Source organism: Schistocerca piceifrons, chromosome 8 (assembly GCF_021461385.2).
Source record: "Schistocerca piceifrons isolate TAMUIC-IGC-003096 chromosome 8, iqSchPice1.1, whole genome shotgun sequence".
Classification (NCBI taxonomy): Eukaryota; Metazoa; Arthropoda; class Insecta; order Orthoptera; family Acrididae; genus Schistocerca; species Schistocerca piceifrons.
In genome coordinates, this window is record NC_060145.1 from 318,263,199 (window position 1) to 318,280,154 (window position 16,956).

The 16,956-nt window shown below is 43.8% G+C and overlaps 1 protein-coding gene across 1 annotated transcript in view; it reads left to right on the plus strand.

The window, feature by feature from the left end:
• Positions 1-16,405, plus strand: part of LOC124712317 — a 66,260-nt gene extending 49,855 nt beyond the window's left edge. Inside the window, exons 4-5 of the mRNA XM_047242610.1 lie at positions 11,475-11,655; positions 16,334-16,405. Of these exons, the coding sequence (XP_047098566.1) occupies positions 11,475-11,655; positions 16,334-16,405 (253 nt within the window). The remainder of the gene's footprint in view (positions 1-11,474; positions 11,656-16,333) is intronic.
• Positions 16,406-16,956: the final 551 nt, after the last annotated feature.

The window sequence follows — 16,956 nt, forward strand, 5'->3', positions numbered from 1 at the left end:
TACATCCAAACCGTCATTGAACCCATCGTTCTACCATTCCTAGACCAGCAAGGGTACTTGCTGTTCCAACAGGACAATGCACGTCCGCATGTATCCCGTGCCACCCAACGTGCTCTAGAAGGTGTAAGTCAACTACCCTGGCCAGCAAGATCTCCGGATCTGTCCCCCATTGAGCATGTTTGGGACTGGATGAAGCGTCGTCTCACGCGGTCTGCACGTCCAGCACGAACGCTGGTCCAACTGAGGCGCCAGGTGGAAATGGCATGGCAAGCCGTTCCACAGGACTACATCCAGCATCTCTACGATCGTCTCCATGGGAGAATAGCAGCCTGCATTGCTGCGAAAGGTGGATATACACTGTACTAGTGCCGACATTGTGCATGCTCTGTTGCCTGTGTCTATGTGCCTGTGGTTCTGTCAGTGTGATCATGTGATGTATCTGACCCCAGGAATGTGTCAATAAAGTTTCCCCTTCCTGGGACAATGAATTCACGGTGTTCTTATTTCAATTTCCAGGAGTGTAAATATGACGCCCTGCGCATACATAGGGAAAGAAATCTATTGCTGCAGCACAACCACACTACTGATGACAAACTGCTGGAAACAGTGTCTACCATAAAATACCTAAAAATAAATATCTGGACCGACCTTAAGTGGCATGACCAAATAAAGCAAATAGTAGGGAAAGCAGATGCCGCACCGAGATTGATAGGAAAAATCTTATGGAATTGTAACTCACCCACGAAGAAACTGGTTTAGAAGACGGTTGTCCGACCAAGTCTAGAGTACTGTTCAGCAATCTGGTACCCTTACCAGGCAGTACTGGTAGATTAGATCCAAAGAAGAGCGGCGCTTCTCGTCACGGGATCGTTTACTCGTCGCGAGAGCGTTACCGAGATGCTCAATAAACTCCATTAGCAGACGTTACACGAGAGGCGTTGTATATCACTAAGAGGTTTACGATTGAAATTTCAGGAGAACACTTTCGTGGAAGAGTCGGACAACGTATTACTTCCCCCCACATACGTCTCGCGTAATAACCATGACGAGAAAATTCGAGAAATCAAGCTAAGAGAGGCCTACCGACAATCATTCTTCCTACGCACCATTTTCGAGTGGAATAGAATAGGGGTACCAGAAGTACCTTTCGCCACACACAGTTAAATGACTTGTGAAATTTATTACAGATAAATTTGTTGAAAATGTATGACTACCAGAAAAATTCTTTAACAATACCAAAACGGATGGTGTAGCAAACGATTATCGATATCTGTCATACATTCCTGATAATGCCACGCCATACAGTCTGTATGACAGAGAACCACCTGTATGAATATCAAGAGCTCACCAAAGAAGGTAAAGCAGAAACGTGGAATGAATATTTAGAGGGGGATGCTCTTGAGGGAAATATTATGGAAATGGAAAAGGTCTTAGAAGAAGATGAGAAGGGAGATATGATACTGCGTGAAGAATTTGAGAAAGCACTGAATGACCGAAGTCGATACAAGGTCCCGGGAGTAGACAACATTCCGCTAGATCTACTGAAAGCCTTGGGAGGGCCAATCATAGGTAAACTCTTCCATCTGGTGAGCAAGGTATACGAGAGAGGCGAAATACCCTCAGACTTCAAGAAGAATATAATAATCATCCCAGTTTCAAACAAAGCAGGTGCTGAGAGGTGTGAAAATTACCGAACCATCAGTTTAATAGGTCACAGCCGCAAAATACTCACACGAATCATTTACAGAAGTGTGGAAAAACTGGGAGAAGCCAACTTCGGGAAACGTGTTTTGATTCCGGAAAAATATAGGTACACGCGAGGCAATACTGACCCTACGATTTATCTTAAAAGCTAGTTAAGGAAAGACAAACCTACGTTTATAGCCATTGTAGACTTAGCCAAAGCTTTTGACAATGTTGACTGGAATACTCTCTTTCAAATTCTAAAAGATTGCAGGGGTAAAGTACAGGGACCGAAAGGCTATTTAAAATTTGTACAGAAAGCACATGGCAGTTTCAAGAGTCGTGGGGCACAAAAGGAAAGCAATGGTTGAGAAGGAAGTGAGACAGCCTATCCCCGATGTTATTCAGTCTCTATATTGAGCAACCATCAAAGGAAACAACAGAAAAAATTGGAGTAGAAATTAAAGTCCAGGGAGAAGAAATAAGAACTTCAAGGTTTTCCAATGACACTGCAATTTTTCAGAGACAGCAAAGGACTTGGAAGAGCAGTTGAACGGAATGGACAGTATCTTTAATGGGGGATATAAGATAAACATCAACAAAAGCAAAGCTAGGATAATGGAATGTAGTCGAAATAAATTAGGTGATGCTGAGAGAATTAAATTAGGAAATGAGACACTTAAAGCAGTAAATTGGGTTTGCTATTTGGGATGCAAAATAACCGATGACTGTTAAAGCAGGGAGGATATAAAATGTAAATTGTCAATGGCAAGAAAAGTGTTTCTGAAGAAGAGAAATTTGCTAACGTCGAGTATAGATTTGAGTGTCAGGAAGTCCTCTCTGAAAGTATTTTTATGGAGTGTAACCATGTATGGAAGTGAAACATGGACGATAAATAGTTCAGACAAGCAGAGAATAGAAGCTTTCGAAATGTGGTGCTACAGAAGAATGCTGAAGATTAGATGAGTAGATCACATAACTACTGAGGAGGTATTGAACAGAATAGGGGAGAAGAGATTTTGTGGTACACCATGAACAAAAGAAGGGATCGGTTGGTAGGACACATTCTGAGACGTCTAGGGATCACCTATTTAGTACTGGAGGGAGGCGGGTGGGGTGAAAGTGGTAGAGGGAGACCAAGAGATGAATACAATAAGCAGATTCAGAGGGATGTAGGTTGCAGTAGGTACTGGGAGAAGATGATGCTTGCACAGGATTGAGTAGCATGGAGAGCTGCATCAAACCAGTGAAATATCAAATATGTCAAATATGTGTGAGTCCCTAAGGGGCCAAACTGCTGAGGTCATCGGTCCCTAGACTTACACACTACTTGAACTAACTTAAAATAACTTATGCTAAGAACAACACATACACCCAAGCCCGAGGCAGGACTCGAGCGTCCGGCGGGAGCGGCCGCGCAGTTCGTGACATGGCGCCTGAAACCCCTAGGCTACTACTCGCATCAAACTAGTCTTCGGACTAAAAACCACAACAACAGCGACATGTAGTCTGCAGAGTGGTTCAAGAGTTCTTTTTGCATTCGATCACAATGTCGCGTCTTAATCACAACCAAGTCCGAATCAGAAAACATGATCGGCAATGAAGTACAACATTTAGTGCTGAAAGGACGTTTATTACGAACACTGGCGTACAGCCCGAACAATAGAACTGCACTCCTGCATGAAAACCTCTGCTATTTTAACAAACATCGAACGTTCTAGAATATACCAAAGTAATAAATTTCAAGAACTTCCCAGAACTGATGAAGGCTAATTAAAAAATAGTTATTTGGTGATTAGGTGTGAACTGGTCACCCACATCACTCCGGCCAGCGGTGTTAACTGCTGTGCCTCACTCAACGGTGTACAGCTCGCGGGAATATTTCTGAGATATAGTTTGTAACGCATTTTCACCATGCCGGTAGGGATGGGTCTTTTTTCTGCAGACCGATAGTTTCCTATGGGAGAATCAGCAAACAACGAACTCGGGATCTCGTGAAACGTAGCTCTCTAACCAGAAGGTAGTATACACCGTCGACCGTGACCAAGCTGATACCGTGTTCCTCGACATCCGAAAGGCGGTCGATACAGTCCAGCTTTATCGCCTATCGAACAAAATGCGATGTTCGAATGTGCGTGAATTCCGAAGGGACAAAACTGCTGTGGTCATCGGTCCCTAAACTTACACACTACTTAAAGTAACTTACGCTAAGGACAACACATATACCCATGCCCGAGAGAGGAATCGAACCTCCGGCGAGAGGGGCCGCGCAATTCGTGACATAGCGCCTCTAACCGTGCGGCCACTCCGCGCGGCCAAAATGCTAGCTTACGGAACATCAGAACAGATTGTGACAGTACTGTAAACAGCTCTTAACAAACAGAACACCACGTTTCATCCTCAACGGAGAGACATCGTCTGGCGTAAATATATCTTCCGGTACATCCCCAAGGCAGTATTATAGGACCATAACAGTTCCCGATACCTATATAATGAAGCGCCAAAGAAATTGGTATAGAGATATGGAAACAGGCAGAATACGGCGCTGCGGTCGGCAACGCCTAATAAAACAAGTGTCTGGCGCAGTTGTTAGATCAGTTACTGCTGCTGCAATGAAGGGTTATCAACATTTAAGTTAGTTTGAACGTGGTGTTATAGTCGACGCACAAGCGATGGGACAAAAGCATCACCGAGGTAGCGATGAAGAGGGGATTTTCCCGTACGACCATTTCACGAGTGTACTGTGGATATCAGGAATCCGGTGAAACATCAAATCTCCAACATCGCCGCGGCCGGAAAAAGATCCTGCAAGAACGGGACTAACGACCACTGATGAGAATCATTCAATGTGACAGAAGTGCAACCCTTCCGCAAATTGCTGCAGATTTCAGTGCTGGACCATCAACAAGTGTCAGCGTGCGAACCATTCCACGAAACAATATGGGCTTTCGGGGCCGAAGGCTCACTCGTGTACCCTTGATGACTGAACGACACAAAGCTTTACACCTCGCTTGAGTCCTTCAACACCGACATTGGACTGTTGATGACTGGAAACATGTTGCCTGGTCGAACGATCTCGTTTCAAATTAGACCGAACGGATAGAAGTGTCCGGGTATGGAGACAACCTCATGAATCTATGGACCTGTATAACAGCAGGAGATTGTTCAAGCTGGTGGAGGCTGTAATGGTGTGTGGTAATGGTGTGGCACGTGTGCAGTTGAAGTGACATGAGACTGCTGATACGTCTAGATACGACTCTGACAGGTAAAACGTTCGTAAGCATCCTGTCTCATCACCTGAATCCATTCATGCCCATTGTGCAGCCCGACGGACTTGGGCATTTCCAGCAGGACAATGGGACACTTGCACACATCCAGAACTGCTACAGAGTGGCTCCTGGAACACACCTCTGAGCTTAAAAGCTTCCGCTGGCCACCAAGCTCCCAAGACATGAGCATTATTGAGCATATCTGGGATGCCTTGCAACGTGCTCTTCAGAAGAGATCTCCAAACCCTCGTATTTTTACAGATGTACGGACAGCCCTGCAATATTCATGGTGTCAATTCCCTCCAGCACTACTTCAGATATTAGTCGAGTTCATGCCACGTCGTGTTGCGGTACTTCTGCGTGCGCGCGAGGTCCCTACATGATATTAGGCAGGTGTGCCAGTTTCTTTGGTTCTTCAGTGTAGATTAATGTCCTACGGATAACTTAGGACAATTCCATGAGTCTGTTCGCAAAAGTTGCTGCTGTGTATAGAAAAGCTGCAACCCTAGAAAACTGTAGCGAAATGCAAGAAGACCTGTAGAAGGTAGTCTCTTGGTGCAAGAATTGGCATTTGACTCTCAGAATAAACAAGGTAAGTAAATGTAACACATTACACGATTGCGGAACAAGCACTGGGAAAAGCCACATCAGTTAAATGTCTGGGAGTCTGTATAGACTACGGAGTAATTTGATGTAAAACCACATAAAAGTTATGGTATGAAACGCAGGCTACAGACAGGTAATCGGGAAGAATCTTCAGAAAATGAAGTCTACCCACAGAACAGGCAGTTTACAAGGTTCTTGTTCGACCAACACTTTCGTACTGCCTCTGACTCTGAGGTCCTTACGGAGTCGGATTGATAGGTCAAACATAGAAGATCCAAAGAAAAGCAGCGCGGTTCGTCACAGGTTCGTTTAGTACCTGCAAAAGCCTCAGGGAGATGCTCACCCAACTCCAAAGACAGGCGCCAAAGGGGAGGGGTAGTGCATCACAATGTGGATTGCTGTTAAAATTTCGACAGTGTACGTGCATGTTGCTTCCTCCTACGTATTTCTCGCAAAAATACTCTGAAGTTAAAATCAGAGATTACCACGCACTATTCGCGATTGGAACACGAAATCGCGAAGTGATAATGGAATACGAAGTACTCTCTGCAGACACCGAAAGGTGGTCTGTGGAGTATACCTGTGCAGTATCTGATGGAAAGTATCCGGGCACACATTAGTGGACACTAATAGGGGTGTCTGTCCACACTTCACTTTTATGATGGGTTGGACTGTACTGGGGACACTTTCAGTGAGGTAACTGAGTGTGGAGGAATGGCAACCTATTCTTCCCAAGAGCCGCAACCAGAGAAGGTTGAATGCGACGGTCTGGAGCGAAGCCGACAATGTAGCTCATCTCAAAGTTCTTCCATTGAGTTCAGGTCGGGACTCTGGGCAGGCTAGTTCATTTCAGCAAAGTTTATTGCCCACAAACCATTGCCTCACAGATGCCCCTTTAAGACGAGTTGGAATCGCATGATGAAACAATCATCTCCTAACTGTTCCTCTACTGTACGCAGTACACAATGGTGTAAAATTTGTTCATGTCTGTCCACATTTAGCCTTTTCTTAAATTCTCTAAGAAAAAAACATAACCTAGTCACGAGAAACAACCACATACCTCTGCACCTCACTGTTGCACTACAAATGGTGGCAGATGGCAGGTAACGTTCTCCGGGCATTCACCAGACTCAAGCTCATCCATCGCCATGCCATAGGTTACAGCATCACTGCAAATCAGCCGTTTCCAGTCATCCAATATTAAGTGACTTCGCTCTTTACACAATCTCAAGCGTCTCTAACCACTGATTGCAGTAACGTATGGCTTATGAGGAGTTATTCGATCATTCACCCTATTGTTTATAACTTACTACACACAGTCATTGTGTTAGCGGGATGCTGGTAGCACTTCCGAATTCACGAATGATTCATTCCGCTGATTTCATGTGATTTTTTACAACCACGCTCCGCAATGCTCAATGACCCCTGCCCGTCGGTATATGAGGTCTGCCTGGTCTTGAGTTAACCATGGTTGTTCCTTCGCGTTTCCACTTCGCAATCACGTCACCAACATTCGACTTGGACAGCTACAGAAGACGTGAAACTTTCTTGGTGGATTTGCTACTCAGACTGACATCCAATGACTAGTCCATCTTCAGAGTCTCTTAGCTCTTCTGACTGACGCATTCGACTGTTATTGCTTCCCTACCGACAACACTGCCCTCCTGCTTCTTTTCGCACTGCCGGTGACACCTAGCCGCCAACGTCGCATTACATTTGATCACGTAGTGTAGATGTCAGCAGTAGTCTGAAGAGTAATTGCGTGATGTAGAGGTCAGCGTGAAGACTAATTTTATGTGAATTACCTACTGTGGGATAGACTGCGTAGTCGCAGAGACAGATGCGAACTCAGTGCAATTTTTGGATGGTCCGAACCGTCTTGCACACCAAATGGAAGAGTTTTCCAACAAATAATTGAGAACATTGGATGAAGTAGCTGTCAGTTGCCATACAGGGTAGGAGGATTCCCCCAAGCAAGACAGTACTACGACAGTTAAAAATTTTCCAGTGCACTGTGAATATTCTGCTGCAGTTTCAGGGCTCATTCCGGCTCCGCTCAATATTCAGAGAGCTTCTCGAGATGACACGAAAACTTGCAATGATCCTGCTTGGCGGCCGTACCGAAGCGAGGTTTTCTGTTAGTTGTAGGATGAAAGAATAAGAATTCCTTTTGGTGGATAATATTGCCCCTCTACATTGAGCTAGCCGCGCGTGGTAGCCGCGCTGTCTCAGGCGTCCTGTCACGGTCCATGCGGCTCCCTCCCCCCTCCCCCCACCTTCCCCGTCGGAGGTTCGAGTCCTCCCTCGGGCATGGGTGTGTGGTGTGTGTTGTCCTTAGCGTAAGTTAGTTTAACTTAGATTAAGAGCAATATCTCAGGATCGGGATCCACTAAAGCATCGAAGAAACAGTGATGGAAATAAAAGAAAGATTCAGAAGTCGAAGTAAAATTCAGGTTGACAGAATAGCAATGATATGACCTGCTGGTTACATTGTTACACTGAGTAACAGTAAGCAAGGTTACAGAACTTGCTAAATGGAACGAATGTCAGGTAAGCAGGGGCTAAACCAAAACCAAAAATGAGACTGGGGAGAAATTTAACATTTAGCTTGGGGACCACGAAGTTGACGAAATGAAAGAATTCTGTTATGCTGGAAGCATAAATGCGCATAACAGACGGAGCAAGGAGAATATAAGAAGCAGACTAGCACAGGAAAAAAAGGGAATTTCCTGCTAAGAAAATCAAACATGGCCTTAATTGAGAAAGAAATTTCTGAAAATTTGTATACGTACTTTGGGGAAATCGGAAAGAACAGAATCGAATGTGGTGCGGTAGAAGGACGTTGATGATTAGATGATCTGATAAAAAAAGAAATCAGGAGATTCTCTGCATAACCAATGAAGAAAGGGATACGTAGAAAACACTGACAACATAGCATGATAGGACGTGTGCTAAAACATCAGAGAATAGCTTCCATGGCACTAGAGGGAGTTGCAGATGGTAGAAACTGTAGAGGAGGACAGAGGCTGGTATGTTGTTGTTGTGGTCTTCAGTCTGAAGACTGGTTTGATGCAGCTCTCCGTGCTGCTCTATACTGTGCAAGCCTCTTCATCTCCAAATAAGTACTGTAATCTACATCCTTCTCAATCTGCTTAATGTGTTCATCTCTTGGCCTCCCTCTAGGAATTTTGCCCCCATACTTACCTCCAATACTAAGTTTATGATCCCTTGGTCACTCAGAATGTGCCCTATCAACCGAACCCTTCTTCTAGGCAGGTAGAGCCACGAATTTCTTTTCTCCCAAATTCTTTTCATTTTCTCATTAGTTACGTATTCTGCCCATGTTCAGTATTCTTCTGTAGCATAACATTTCAAAAGCTTCTATCCCCTTCTTGTCTAAGCTGTTTATCGACCACGTTTCACGTCCGTACATGGCTACACTACAGACAAATATGTTTAAAAAAAAAAGGACTTCCTAACACTTAGGTCTACATTCGATGTTAACAAATCTCTCGGAAACGCTGCCATTGCCAGTCTACATTTTATATCCTATCTGCTTCGGCCTCATTAGTTATTTTGCTGTCCCAAGAGCACAGCTCATCTGCGACTTTCACTGTCTTGTTTCCTAATCTAATTCACTCACCGTCGCCTGATTTAACTCCATTATATTCCATTATCCTTGTTTTTCTTTTTCTGACGTTCATCTTACATCAGCCTTTCAAGACGCTGTCCATTCCACTTATCTGGTTCAAATGGCTCTGAGCACTATGGGACTTTCATCAGTCCCCTAGAACTTAGAACTACTTAAACCTAACCTAAGGACACCACGCACATCCATGCCCGAGGCAGGATTCGAACCTGCGACCGTAGCATTCGCGCAGTTCCGGACTGAAGCGCCTAGAACCGCTCGGCCACTGCGGCCGGGCCCACTTATCTGCTCTTTCAAATGCTTTGCTATCTCTGACAGAATTATGATGTTGTCGGCAAATCTGAAAGTTCCGATTTCTTCTTCCTAAACTTTCATTTCTACTCAAATTTTTCTTTGGTTTCCTTTACTTCCTGTTCAGTGCACAGATTGAATATCATCGGGGACAGGTTAAAATCCTGTCTCATTTTCTTCTCAACCACTGCTTACATTTTATATCATTCCAATCTTAGAACAGCTGTCTGGTTTCTATACAAGTTGTGCGTAGCCGTTCCCTGCTACCATAAAAATTTCAAAACGAGTATTCCAGTCAACATTATCAAAAACTCTCTCCAAGTATACAAATGCTATAAAAGTAGTTTTACCTTAATGTAACCTATATTTTAAGGTAAGTTGTAGTGTTAGTATTGCCTCGCGTGTTCCTCCATTTCTCCTAAATCCAAACTGATCTTCCCCGAGGTCAATTTCTACCAGTTTTTCTGTTATTCTGTAAAGAATTCGTGTTATTACTTTGCAACCATGACTTATTAAACTGATAGTTTGGTAATGTCACAACTGTCGCAATTGCTTTCTTTGGAAAAGGTTTTATTACTTCTTGACGTCGGAGGGTATTTCATCTGTTTCATACGTCTTGCACACCAAATGGAAGAGTTTTCCAACAAATAATTGAGGAGACTCAACGTGTTACTCTAAGATTAAGCGGTTGGCAAACCAGAGAAAGTCCTAGCGAGTGGTATAAAACCAGTCAGCTGACTGAGGACGCCAGCTCCCATCCCCTACTCAAAAAAAGACAGACGGAATGTCCAGAATTACACTCCATTAGAAACACACAAAGACTCTTCCAAATGAAATAACAAATGTTCTGTGATGTAAGATACTATTGGCCGATGGTAAAGCATCTGTGCCCAGATGGACTATCAGACCAATTGTGTGATTGGATTGAAGAGTTCCTAGATAACAGAACACAGCATGTCATTCTCAATGGAGAGAAGTCTTCCGAAGTAAGAGTGATTTCAGGTATGCCGCAGGGGAGTGTCATAGGACCGTTGTTATTCACAAGATCCATAAATGACCTTGTGATAACATAGGAAGTTCACTGAGGCTTTTTGCGGATGATGCTTTAGTATATCGAGAGGTTGTAACAATGGAAAATTGTAACGAAATGCAGGAGGATCTGAAACGAATTGACGCATGGTGCAGGGAATGGCAATTGAATCTCAATGTAGACAAGTGTAATGTGCTGCGAATACGTAGAAAGAAAGATCCCTTATCATTTAGCTACAATATAGCAGGTCAGCAACTGGTAGCAGTTAATTCCATAAATTATCTGGGAGTACGCATTAGGAGTCATTTAAAATGGAATGATCATATAAAGTTGATCGTCGGTAAGGCAGATGCCAGACTGAGATTCATTGGAAATGCAATTCGAAAACAAAGGAAGTAGGTTACAGTACACTTGTTCGTCCACTGCTTGAATACTGCTCACCGGTGTGGGATCCGTGCCAGATAGGGTTGATAGAAGAGATAGAGAAGATCCAACGGAGAGCAGCGCGCTTCGTTACAGGATCATTTAGTAATCGCGAAAGCGTTACGGAGATGATAGATAAACTCCAGTGCAAGACTCTGCAAGAGAGACGCTCAGTAGCTAGGTACGGGCTTTTGTTGAAGTTTCGAGAACATACCTTCACCGAGGAGTCAAGCAGTATATTGCTCCCTCCTATGTATATCTCGCGAAGAGACCATGAGGATAAAATCAGAGAGATTAGAGCCCACACAGAGGCATACCGACAATCTTTCTTTCCACGAACAATACGAGACTGGAATAGAAGGGAGAACCGATAGAGGTACTCAAAGTACCCTTCGCCACAAACCGTCAGGTGGCTTGCGGAGTATGGATGTAGATGTAGAAGCGTTCAGCTTGCTGAGCATGACAGATGCGTCCCTACAGCAGAACAGGTGAGAGTTCATACTGTTTTGTCCAACCTCTAAAGTTCACTCGTTTGGGTTGCTGTGCAGAGCGAGCGCCTGGTGCACTCGGCCTTCAGCTGTGGCTGGCCGGACGGCGACGGGCGCTGCAAGCAGCTGCTGCTCGTCTTCTGCCTGCGTTCTTGCAGAGCCGCCAGCCTCAAGGTCGGCCTGCTCTACCCGCTGTCCAAGGAGATGGTCATCCAGGTCAGTAGGCGTGCGCGCTGTCGCTGTTATAAAAGGGACGCTCGCGAAACCCCATCAGGCGTAAAGAGCAACCTTGTTGCTTCACACTGAGGCGACAAAAGTCTCGAGATACCTCCTAATATCGTGTCATATCTTCTTTTTCCCGGCATAGTGTAGGAGCTCGAAGTGGCATGGACTCAGCAAATCGTTGGAAGTACCCTGCAGACATACTGAGCCATGCTGCTTCATAGCTGTCCATAACTGCGAAAGTGTTGCCGGTGCAGGAGTTTGTGCACAAACGGCTCTTTCGGTTATGTCACATAAACATTCAAGTGGGGTTCACGTCGGGCGACCTGGGTGGCAACACGATTCGCTCAAACTGTCCAGAATGTTCTTCAAACCAGTCGCGGAGTATTGTGGCCTGGTGACACGACGCATTGTCATCCATAAAAATTCCATCGTTGTCTGGGAAATGAAGTACATGAATAGCTACAAATGGTCTCCACACATCCGAAGATAACCATTTCCAGTTAATAATCGGTTCCAGTCCACACCATTATAGAGCCACCGCCAGGTTGCCAGCTTGTTGACAACCAGGGCCCATAGCTTCATGGGGTCTGCGCCACATTATCAATTCTTACCAACTGAAGTTGGGACTCATCTGACCAGGCCATGGTTTTCCAATTATCTAGAGTCTAGGGTCCAACCAATATGGTCACGAGTTCAGGAGCAGCGCTGCAGGATATTTAGTGCTGATAGCAACGACAGTCTCGTCGGTCGTCTGCTCCCATAGCCCATTAACGCCTAATTTCGCCGCACTGTCCTAACGGATACGTTCGTCGTACATCTCAGATTGATATCTGCGGATATATCAAGCGGTGTTGCTTGTCTGTTAGCACTGACGACTGTAGATAAACGCTGCTCCTATCGATTGCTAAGTGAAGGCCGTCGATCACTGCCTTGTTCGTGGTGTGAGGTAATGCCTGAAATGTGGTATTCTCGGAACACTCTTGGTATTGTGGCTCTCAGAATGTTGAATTTCTTCATGATTTCCGTAATGGAATGTCCTCTGCCTGTAACTCCAACTACCAATCTGCACCCAAAGTCTGCTAGTTCCCGTCGTGTGGCCATAATCACCTAGGAAAATGGTTCAAATGGCTCAGAGCACTATGGGACTTAACTTCTGAGGTCATCAGTCACCTAGAACTTAGAACTACTTAAACCGAACTAAACTAAAGACATCACACACATCCATGCCCGAGGCAGGATTCGAATCTGCGACCGTAGCGGTCGCGCGGTTCCAGACTGTAGCGCCTAGAACCGCTCGGCCACTCTGGCCGGCCGGCCCATGGTGGCCGAGCGGTTCTAGGGGCCTCAGTCTGGAACCGCGCGACCGCTACGGTCGCAGGTTCGAATCCTGCCTCGGGCATGGATGTTTGTGATGTCCTTAGGTTAGTTAGGTTTAAGTAGTTCCAAGTTCTAGGTGACTGATGACCTGAGATGTTAAGTCCCATAGTGCTCAGAGCCATTTGAACCACTTCTGCCGGCTCACCTAGGAAACTTTTTCACATGAGTGCAAATGACAGCTCTGCCAATGTATAACCCTTTTATACTTTTATACCTTCTGTACTCAATATTACTTCCTTCTGTATATATCCATATCTCTACCCCGTGACTTTAGTCGCCTCAGAGGACATCAGTGGTCGCGCAACCTTTCTAAGACCATAACCGCTGATTGCAATGTGTTATGACGTATTGACAAATTTCTTTCTTTTAATTAGGCGGCGATACTCAAGTCCCAAAGGAGAAACCCTGCTCCATTAGTGAAAACATGCTATGAACTTTATTTTGAGGTGATGTGATTTTGAGTGTAAAGTGGAGGACCAAACAAGAGCTTGGGCCCCACATATCTGCTGCTTATCGTGTCCCTGGCTTCTCACTGCATGGCAGAACGGCCCACGCCGTTATTATTTGGAAGGAATCGGAATATCACTCCTCTGACTGTTGTTTATGCTTCATAAACGTTAAAGTGACAACGCCAAAATCAAAACATACAGTGGTGTACCCCAAACTGCAATATGCAGTGAGACCAGTTTCACACTGCGAAGAACCGCCCATACCAAAGCCAACAGAACACGTGACATTTGATTGAAGAGAATTCAGATTCTGATGGAAGCAGGAAATAAAAATAAACAGAGTTTGGTGACGCAGCTTATGAACAAATCTGTTCGCCTGAGCCTTGTTTATCGACTTAAGAATATGTAAACCATCTCATACGAGATTTAAAGTTATCGGAAAAGAGTTCGAAATGCTTGGTTCCCGGCTAAAAAAAACGGAATATTCTTCAAAAGAACACAAATGTATGTCTTATCGTAACAGCCATTCTCAATTTAAAGACTGTTTTTCTGAAGATATTGCCTTACTGTTTTGTATTGGCATTTCTTCTCTTATGGACACATTACGTATTGAGCATAATCGAACAAAATGGCTCTTGTTCATTGACTCCTTTAAAGTTAATGCAGCTTCTGCTGAGCGATAACGAATTCCCATCATGCCTGTGGCTCACTCTGCTAATACGAAGGAAAAATAAGATAACTTTAAATTTATATCGGAAAAGCTTGAGTATGTAGTGTATGAACGGAATATGTGAGGTGCTTTGAAAGTAACTACAATTCTTTTTGGTCTGCATCTTGGTTACAGAAAGTTCTGTTGTTTTTTGTGTCAGTGGGATAATAGGGACAGAAAAAACCATTACGTTATAGGCGAATGGTCAACGTGCGAATCATTCACTCCTGGACAGAAAAATCTGAAGTATGATGCATTGTGTAATCCTAAAAACAGTTGCCTACCTCGGTTACACATCAAATTAGTAGTAATGATGAACTTAGCCAAAGCCTTGAACAATACCTTGGTTTCATGTACTTAAAACAGATGTTTCCTAAAATTTGTGAAGCAAAAATTAAAGAAGGAATATTTGAGGCTCCACAAATACGATCACTGATTGATGAAGAAAAATCTGAGGAACTATTGAATCCACCGGAGAAAACAGCTTGGGAAGCATTCAAAAAATTACTCATATTTTAATGGGAAATAAAAAGGCGGAAAACTGTCTTGATATTGTCAATAACCTTATAACATCTTATAAAAATTTGAGTTGTAATATTACCTTACTGCTCCAGGCGCAACTACAATTCTTCCCGAAAAATCTGGGCGCAGTGAACGATGAGCGAGGGAACACTATTATCAGGAGATTTCAGCTATGGAAATGAGGTATCAAGCCAAATTGAAGCCTTATATTCTGGGTTATTATTGTTAATACCATTAGGAGGGGTGTTCCATAGGTGAAATATAACGTAAAATCGTAGTTTATTACTTTCTAGATGGGTCAAAATGTATAAATATTGTATAGTTAAGATTGTAAAAAAAATTAAACAGTACCAAATTATAACCGCCTGTCTCTCGAAAACCTTGAGTAATGGGGAAAAACTGATAAGACAAAAAAGTTCCTTTTTTGTTCTTCAGAGCTGTTCTACATTTACATCTGCATATATACGCCGCTAACCACCAAGTGGTGTGTGGCGGAGGGCAGAATTCGCGCCAAAGTCATATTTCCCCCCCTCTGTTCCACTGAACGCCTCAATACGAGCTCTAATTTCCCTTATCTTTGAATGGTGATCATTGCGTGATTTGAAAGTTGGTGGCAATAATATATGCTCTACATCCTCGATGAAGATCGGATTTCGGAATTTAGTGAGCAGCCCCTTCCGTTTAGCACGTCGTCTATCTGCAAGTGTGTCGCACTTCAAACTTTCTATGAGGTTTGTAACGCTCTCGCGGTGGCTAAATGTACCAGTCACGAATCTTTGGACCTTCTTAATCTCTTGAATCAGACCTAACCGGTAAGGGTCCCACACAGACGAACAATACTCTAAGACTGGACGAACTATCGTGTTGTAAGCTATTTCCTTTGTTGAAGGACTGCATCGCTTCAGGTTTCTACCAATAAAGTGCAATCTAGAGTTTGCCTTACCCGTTACTTGTGTAATCTGATCATTCCATTTGAGATCATTTCGAATAGTCACACCCAGATACTTGATGGATGTTACCGCTACCACAGACTGGGCATTTATTTTGTGCTCGTACGTTAATGTGGATTTTCTCCTTGTTATACCCAGTAGGTTACACTTACTGATATTGAGAGATAACTGCCAGTCATTACACCACGCATTAATTTTCTGCAAATTCTCATTGATTTGTTCACAACTTTCGTGTGATACTATTTTCCTGTAGACTACAGTATCATCGGCAAACGGTCTAATGCCACGGTCAATACCATCAACCAGATCGTTTATGTAAATCGTACAAAGTAGCGGACCTATTACGCTGCCCTGGGACACACATGAAGTTACGCTTGCTTCTGTTGAAGTCACCCCTTTCAGGACGACATACTGCTCCCCGTCTGTTACAAAACTTTCTATCCATCCGCATATGTCATCGGATAGACCGTAAGCGCGCACTTTTTGGAGCAAGCGAAACTGCAGAGTTAATCCGCGACACTTTATTTAAGATTGTGACAAGAGCTTTGTGCCCTCAGCAGATAAGCCTCTAACTTGAAAGAATTCTGCTGTTATTCCAGGTGTACTGAGCAGCTGTGTGGTCAAACAATATGAATACTTCATGGCATGATTTTATTTTCTAGGTGCTGAACACTTCGTACACGCTGTTCAATTTCCTGTACCACACGGAGCGTGCGAGAGCGTCACTGGATTGAGCACAACGACAACCTGCTGCTGGCGTGGATCGCACGAGAGTGATTCTATATAACTACAGCAGTTGTCTCCTTGGAATTAAAGTTACTTTCCCGCTGAGCATTCCATTGATCGACTCTGTGGAACAACGGCGACATATCCTAATTAAAAATAACCCTCTGTTTCCTTTCTGTTTACAGTTTTTTACATTGTTAGTACAAACATTTTTCTAAGCAAAGATACTGAATAATGATAAAAATTACATACATCTCTAGTTGTCATCTCTCTGTCGAAATTATCTTTGCGGAAACTACAAAATGTTGGCTATTACTTCAGGAAACTTAGTGGAAGTGTATCACCTGGGACAACAATAAATACTGCTTACATCCTTGAACTCATAGTTGTTTACTTATAGTGATCGTAACCAGTCATACAATCCTACTTGATCATAATGCAGGTAGGTTCAATATTCACGACAGCGTTCCTTCCTTCATTCATTCATCGTGTTCCGTAGAAACCACCAAGGATGAATTCCAGAGATGTCGAACGAGTTAAAGTATGCATTACTATAAGG